The following is an 8202-nucleotide window of genomic DNA, read 5'->3' on the forward strand; positions in this document are numbered from 1 at the left end:
AGACTTTACATAAAACAAAAATGTAAAACAACAGTGTAAAATCATTGATACTTTTATATTGATTACACATTCAAAGGATTCTACTTTGGATACACTGAGTTAAACTACATATTACAGTTACTATATGTTGCTCCCTAGTTTTTGATGTACCTAATACAAACTTTAAACTGCAAATGTAGCTGACATGGCATTTCTATTAAGTAGTGCACACTAATCCTGCCTTACAATGAAGTCAATAATACATTCATAGATTGTTTTGATCCCTTTATTTAGCACCTCCACTGCATACCATATAGTGACCAGATGACTGAGACATGGTCCTTGCAAGGCTTGTACAATATAATGACAGCTGGCTGACCTCATCAACAGGTATTTCCTGCGTGCCTGATCTGAAGCAAGTACTACTCTAAATGCAGCAGTGGCCAAAAGTGACAAAAACCCCTCTATTGTTAAAACTTACAGTCCAGTGAAAGACCCAGATAATAAATAGAATAAATCACTAGATTTTATAGTATGTAAGCTATTAAGGGAGTGTAGGTGTGTTACAGTTTCAAAGAGGATAGAGAAGTGGGTACAGAGATAAAGGGAACAGCTCCAACTCCCTGGAAGAAGAGTGTCAGCAGTCTCCAGCTTTCAGCTTTTTCTGAGTCTGCAAGCTGCGAAGAGGCCCCTTGTCTCAGTGAGCCTGATCTCCTCCACCAAAGAAGATGTGCACGTACAGGCCTGACCGTCAGGACACGCTGCCAAACTGTATTTGCTCTACAGCTCTCTCTTAGATCAGGTTCGGCTTTGTCAGGCCTGTACTGCAGCTGACTTCTCCTGAGTCCTGTTACCTGCCTGTCTTTTCATAGGTATTGACCCCAATAGATACCCTGCGTGTGTGCCAACCTGTGTCTCAGTTTTGCTTTTAGGGAATACAACTTGAGCCAGCAAAGGATTCGCTGAGAAGTGATGTTTGAGCCAAGAAGGAGAGGAGGAAGTCAGCCTTGCTAAGTGTTGTGCTTGATCTGCCCATGACCTGTTTAAGAAATATGTTGTTTAATTCCACACTACAGTTTTAGCAAATACAAAAAACCGCAGCCCTCAGCAAAAGCACGCTGCTCCTTCAGGTAGCTATGGACCAGATATAGGCTGTGTCGTCTCCACCCAGATTTAGGCTGTGCCCTCTCCAGGCAGACAACACAGAACAGGATGTTATAGAAAAGAGATAAGAATACGAAGTACAGTACATCTTCCCCTTCCCGGCACCAAATTACCTGATAACATCCAAATATCTGCTTTGACCGCTGCATAGACCGGGACCACAAATATTTGCTCTGACCGCTGATGGTCAGGCCACTTCTGAGTCCGCTATAAAACTCCCTGCCTTTCCTTTCTTCATCCCTGAAGGCTCTGTTGCCCTCGGTCTACTTGACCCAGATGAATAAGGTCTGGGCCTCCTTGCCTTCCACAAGCCTACTTGGGTAGTGTCATTCCCCTGCATTTGTGACACGAAGGAAATACTTCGGTAAGGGTACAGGGGATGAGAAGACAATAGACTCGAGACATTTCTAGAAGTGGGATTAGCTGGAAATGGACTATGTAAGAAACAGTAGAGTTGAGAGTGACACAGATTTATGGGCAACTAGAAGAGCACAGGGGCCATCTGCAGGTCTGGGACAATGTAGGAGAAGTAGGTCTGGGAGGGAAAGAGAGTTTGGTTTGGAGTGGAAGTTTGAGATGTCTGTTGAGTCTCCAAGTGAAGGCGTTGGATGGCCAGTTAGGCACAGGAACTCTGTCCACGCTGCTGGAGAGTGGGGCAGCCTGGGATGCAGACAGAACTCAGAGAGTGGAAGGCTCTTGGGTGGATGGGCTAGGCAGCTAGAGGCGAGGTCAGCAGATCCTCACTGGTTGGCCAAAGAATAGGAACCAAGGGTGTAACTGATTGATAGTATCAGGGTGGTAGCCATCAAGTGAGACAGAAGGGCCATCCACAAGGAGATGTTCACAAATTGACCTGTCAAAGTAAATTACAATGGACACCAGGCCTGCAGGATAGCTGATAAGAAAAGGCCAGTCAGGCCTCATAAGCCATCTCAGCACCCTTTGATTTTCAAATGATTTATAAATGAAACTTACCTTGAGCTTTCTTTTTAACAATACTGGGAATCTAATGCGGGACCTTCACACTGAGCTACATTCCACTCAGGCCCTGCTTTTATTTTATTTTAGTTTTTTTAATTGAGTTTATTGGTACATTTTAGGTATACAGTACAGTTACATTCATCATTGGGATCTTGTACCTTTACATGACAGGTCTTGGATCTCATTTTTTTCCCCTTGTCCCTGGGCTCTCTTCACCCCCTCCTTCCCTCCCCATTTACAAACATTTTATTTCCATTTTTTCATTTTCTCATATTTTTCCCTTATTACCTTTGCCCTACCCTTCCCACTTTCCCTATACCTTTAGCCCTTTTCTTCCTACTTCACCTTTTCAATTATCTCATTAGGATCTTATGTACAATTATAGTTTTTCACACCAGAGAAACTATTTGGTATTTACACATGTGTGACTTATTTATTTCACTTAGGAGTATATCCTCAATATGTATCCATTTTCCTATGAATGAATCTAATTTCTCATTCTTTATGGCTGAGTAGTATTCCATTTTATAGAAAAACCACATCTTCTTTATCCAGTTTCCAAATGCTGGGCAAATGGGCTGTTTCCAAGTTTTAGCTCTTACAAACTGTCAGGTCCTGCTTTTAAATTGCAAGACACTGTCTCACTGGGTTTACCAGGCTGGGCTTGACCTTAGCCTCCTACATGCATCTCCCAGATTGCTGGGATTACAGGCATGAGACACAATGCCCAGCTACAGTGAATTGTTTCTTTTCTTTTTTTTTTTTTTTTTTTTTTTTTTTTTTTGGTATCAGGGATCGAACTCGGGTCCTTGCGCTTGTGAAGCAGGATCCAGAACCACTGAGCTAAATCCCTGGCCCTACATTGAATTATTTCTTATAAATGCCTACAGTACAGGAAAAGAGAACTTAAATTCAACCAATCAGAAGTAGCCAAAAAAATCATAATAACTAGGAAATTTTTAGAAGGACAGATCAAGTAGGCCACAAATAATTTCTCCATAGTATTTTCACATGTAAGATACACATAAGCCCAGGGCTGGGGATTTAGCTCAGTGGTTCCACTGCCTGCCTCGCAAGCACAAGGACCAGAGTTTGATCCCAAGTACCAAAAAAATAGATACACACATGTAAGCCTGTTTCTTATACCCTCCTCAATGGAAACCCCAAGAGCTGCCAGATTCATATATCTTGGGTTGCCCAAACTAAATTTGTATTGTGCCTCAGTTTACCTCATTAACAGGCCTTCTACCCTGAGCTGTCATATAAGAAGAGAGGATGAATCATCATTGAAAATGGTGCAGTGTGTATAACAGGGTCCAGATACCTTGCTTCACCCAGCTATGGTGGACTGACGCACGAACTGTGAAGTGATCTTGTTTACTGACAGAGAAGCTGCTTCTGTGAGGTTTCTTCCAGAACGCACAGGGAACATCTCAGCTGAAATATAGCTCAGAGAAAATTTACAAGCACAAATTAAGGTCGAAATTTACCTCACCTTTATACCATATTTTGAAAAATTAGTGCTTAACTACAACATGATTTTTAAAGTATATTCTTGGTAATTAACAGGCACGACAGTAAATGAGGTCCAGGGGCAGAATATGGGCAACTAAGGAAGAGGTCTAAGGACAGGGCCTCTGGCAACACAGATGTTTATCTCTGGAAAAGAAAGGAGATCTAGAACGGAGACCAGGAGGAACCTCCATCAAATAGGATGAAAATTGTAAATTGTGTGTGTGTGTGTGTGTGTGTGTGTGTGTGTGTGTTTTCCTGGAGCCCAAGGAAGATGGGATTTGAAAGAAGGGAGAGTGATCAACTGCATCAAGTGACACAGATTAGTCAAGTAAAATGACTGAAAATCTTCAGGGAATCATAGGGGCAAAAGGTGATTGGAGTGAGTTCAAGTGCTGATAGGGAAAGATCATTAACAGTCTCTTGAATGTGACAGACTCCAGACACAGAATAGATTTCTGAGCTGCCCTGCTCAATTAGAAGGCAGAGTCCATTAATAAAGTTCTGTCGACTGCCTGCTATATGATCATTGGTGTCACTTTATCTGAATAGTGGAAAGAACATGATTGTTAGAGTCCGAGAGCAGTGCCATCAACTAGCAGAAGAATCTTGGGTACGACAGTTAATCTTTGATGATTTCACATTTCTAAAGTGAGAGTAATAATAATATTAGTACCTTCTATTGTCAATATAGCAAACAGATTATGTATGGTAGCTATTATGGTTAACCCAGGTTTCTTGTCTCGGTTCTGATCTCTAAACATCAGCTCTGTCCTCATTTTCTCTGATGATAAATCCTTGTGTCTTATACTAGATCCCTTCAGGGAATTGTACTGGTCAGCTTTCTGTTGCTGGGACAAAATACTTAATGCCTACATGTGGCAGTCTTATCGTAGCTCACAGTTTCAGAGGTTTAGTCCATGATCAGCTGGCTCCAAGACAGAGACATTAAGGTGGAAGGGCACGGCAGAGGAAAGCTGCTCAAGTCACGATGGCTGGGAAGCAGAGTGGACTAGAAAGAATCCTAGAAGAAAGGGTCAGGGACAAGATATGGTCCTCAAGTTCATACCTGTTCCTCCAACCAGGCTCCACGTCCTAATAGGACACTCAGTTATGAACTCATTACTGGATTGGCCCCTTGATGAGGTTCATGCCCTCACCTTCCAATCACCTCTCCAAGAGTCTCTTAACCCAATCTAGTTTATAATATTAGCTGGCACTGTAATATATTATAGTTCTGTTATTATAATGAGAATGATAGTAGTAATAGGTACCATTATGGTGTCTTTTTAAAAAGTACCTAACCTTAACATTTGGATAAATTGAGGTACGTTAGCTTAATGAGCCACTGTTCTAATTTGGCCTTGACTTGCTACTTTTCACATTCTTGCCACTTGGGTGCAGTTACTCTGGAGTCAGATGGGCCGTGAGATCCCTGAGTGCAATTACTCTGCTAATCATTTGTCCCAGATTCTGCACAATCTACCTTGCAGGAAGCCAACTCATCAAACTCCATTTCCCAAAGTACATTGCCACCTTGCTTCCTGATAAATTTGTACAGTAGGGGGCAGTGGTGGGAGATTTCAGAGCAGGAATCCCTCTTTCCTCAGTGATTCCATTTCCTACTGGATATAGTTTCCTTCTTTTGTCTCAGCCTTGGCAGGCAGTCTCTGCTGAGTTTCCAGGACCAGGATTTTCACCCCATAATACACACTTGACTATTTTAAATTAACAATTATGGAGTGCCTTTTCTCTGATAACCCCATGTCTGCTTAAACTCAGAGACTCCTGACAAGGAAAATATCTAGTTCCTTCCCTTGGTTTCCATGAACTAACTTATATCTAAGGAAAAGAGATTGAAGTGTATCACACCTGAGCACACTTTTGTCACACACACTATTGCCACCCTCCTCCTCCTCCTCTTCTTTCTCCTTTTCTTTTTAGACTCGGTCTCACTACATAGTTCAGGCTGGCCTTGAACTCACTATGTCACCCAAATTGGCCTTGAACTCAAGGTGATTCTCCTGCCTCAGCCTCCTAAATGCTGGGATTATAGCATGCATTACCACCCCCAGCTCATTTTCTTCTATTTGAGGCTGCCCAAAATCCTTATAAGAATTCACTCTGTTCTCTCTAAGCCCAACAGATTTTGTCCCAAGCTATTGTATATTTCTCCAACCCCACTGAATTTTCCTAAAAATCATTTACTCTTCCTCTAAAAATCATCTACATTTCCCATTCTCTCTTTCTTTTAAAGAAAAAAAGATATGTATATTTCTGAATCATTTTGGCTACAGGGTGATTATACTTTGTGATTATCTCCAGGTGCATAATACATTTGCGCATCATTTCGCCTACTGAACCTGTCTATTGTCAGTTCATCTACTGCATCTCCAGAGGGCACAGGGAACCCTTTCCTTTCACCCATGTAAGTCATAATCATTTTTTCTTTATGACTCTGTATGTACCATGCCACATCATTTTTCCTCTCCATCTCATCTACATTTAGCGAAATCTCATATACCTATCTAGACCTGAGGCCTGTCCCTAAGACTGGTGAGTACAGAGCATTCGTTATGTTGCCATTTTCATCCATTTGATTTCACCCTTACATATCTGGTGAAGAGTGAATTGCTCTAAAACTTAGTGGCTGCTGTAGTTTGAGTGGGGAAGGTCCCCCAAAGGGCTGTGTGCTAAACGCTTTGTCCCCAGATTTGTGCTATTAGGAGATGGGTCTAGTGGGATGTCTTTGGTCAGTGGGGATATTCCCTTGAGGGGGATTGTGGGTCCTCAGCCCTTCTTTTCCTTGTCTCAACCTTTCCCTTCCTAGCATGAGAGGAACTGATTTTGCCTCTGCTACAGGCTCCCTGCCATGGGCCCAAAAGCAATGAGCCCCAAGCTCTGAACTGTGAGCTCAAATAAACTTTTCTTCTTTTTAAGCTAATTACCTTGGTTATTTTGTTACAGTAATGGGAAGCTACCAGAAGTTAATTTTTGAGCTCCATGTACTACAATAGTGGGAGAAATCATCTGAGACTTGACATTTTTGTGTTCAAAAATTATGTTCATTGTATTCCTCAGAAACTTCATTTTAATATTAATTCCTGTGTTTCAAGTAGCTTTAAATTATTTCTCCCAATAAACAACATTGTACTGCAAAAGCGAGTTCTACTTACTGATTTCAATACTTAACATACAGTGTAATACAAAGGCCAATCATAATACCCTTCTGTTTATTTATTTTATAATATTTGCTTCAAGCAGAATCCACTGGCTTGTTTTGTAATAGATCCTGACTCCCTCTTTTGTTCCTCCTTCTCCAGTGTGAACCTTGGACAGGTGAAGATGAACCATTTGGATTCCTTGTTTTGAAGGACTCAGCTAAGAAACCTAGATTGATCTATTCGGTCCTGGCACCAAGATCTGAGCTAAGTGCTAATATGCTTTGGTTCAGGGAGATTAATGTAGGTGAGATCTGTCTGGGGTGGGGAGAGAGGAACAATCCTTACTTGGAGGCCAATTACAATAACCAGGGAAAGAGGTAAATTGAAGAAGGACTTTGTAACTAAACACAACAAAGTGGTTGTGGAAACAGGAACAACTCATGACCTAGGAGACCGATGTGAGTGCCTCCCCGGCTGTGCTCAGAAAGAAGTGGCCCGGTTCAGCAAACAACTCAAAACCTGCATTTCAGACAAGGCTGCTCTTGTGATTTAATAAAAGATCTTTAAAAAATTACATTGTTTGGTAACAAAGAAATACAACAGCACTGCTGAAGAGTAGGAGATAAAGATGGAACAAAAATGCCCTTAGTTCCACTGTTACCATTTTGATGCCTACCCCACAGCTCTTCCCCAATGTTGAAAAAAATGTAGTATTAGGCTGTTTCTAAATAAAAAATGAATTTAAAGTAAGTTACATTTATAAGGCTTCTGAGAGTAAGGCTTCTAGAGATGTGCAGGGTAGAAAGTAAAATGTTCAACAGTTGCTGGGTGGATGGGCTGCAACTGGAAGACTAAATACAAACTAGAAATGTTTTCTGTTTTTTGAAAAATGAAGTGTTTTCTTTTTAAATGAAAGTGTAACAAGTTTCTTTGTTTTGCTCTACTGAGAAAACAAGAGAGCAGGTAGCAGAGTGCAGAAACGTTTTTCAGTAATTTCTGATCACAAATTCCTCTCGAATCCCGCTCTGTCGAAAATAACCGGCGAAGGGCAAGAGTCATCACTTGCGCGTGCGCAGTAAAACGCAGGCGCAACCGCCAAGCCTCTTGTCACTGGCTCCGCGCCCCGCCCCGCGTTTCGTGGAGGTTTGGGGAACTGTGTTCTCGAGACACCGGTCCGACTTTCTTCCTTCCGTCCTCCCCTGCTTTCTCCCCAGCGATGGCATCCGGGTTGGTGAGGTTGCTGCAGCTGGGGCCTCGCTGCCTCTTATCTCCGGCCACTCTCACGCTTGTTCCGCCGGTTCGGGGAGTGAAAAAGGGATTCCGAGCTGCTTACCGCTTCCAGAAGGAACTGGAGCGCTGGCGCCTGCTCCGCTGCCCGCCGCCGCCCGTGCGCCGGTAGGAG

At 42.4% G+C, this 8202-nt stretch overlaps 1 protein-coding gene across 1 annotated transcript in view; it reads left to right on the forward strand.

Moving 5' to 3' along the window:
* The first annotated feature begins 7877 nt into the window (after positions 1-7877).
* The window catches only part of Mrpl44 (mitochondrial ribosomal protein L44), an 11729-nt gene continuing 11404 nt past the window's right edge, over positions 7878-8202 (forward strand). The window contains exon 1 of the mRNA XM_010611789.3: positions 7878-8195. Within this exon, the coding sequence (XP_010610091.1) occupies positions 8017-8195 (179 nt within the window). The 5' untranslated portion in view covers positions 7878-8016. The remainder of the gene's footprint in view (positions 8196-8202) is intronic.

The sequence above is a fragment of the Fukomys damarensis genome, unplaced genomic scaffold (assembly GCF_012274545.1).
Source record: "Fukomys damarensis isolate Sample0158 unplaced genomic scaffold, DMR_v1.0_HiC HiC_scaffold_16, whole genome shotgun sequence".
In the NCBI taxonomy this organism is placed as follows: Eukaryota; Metazoa; Chordata; class Mammalia; order Rodentia; family Bathyergidae; genus Fukomys; species Fukomys damarensis.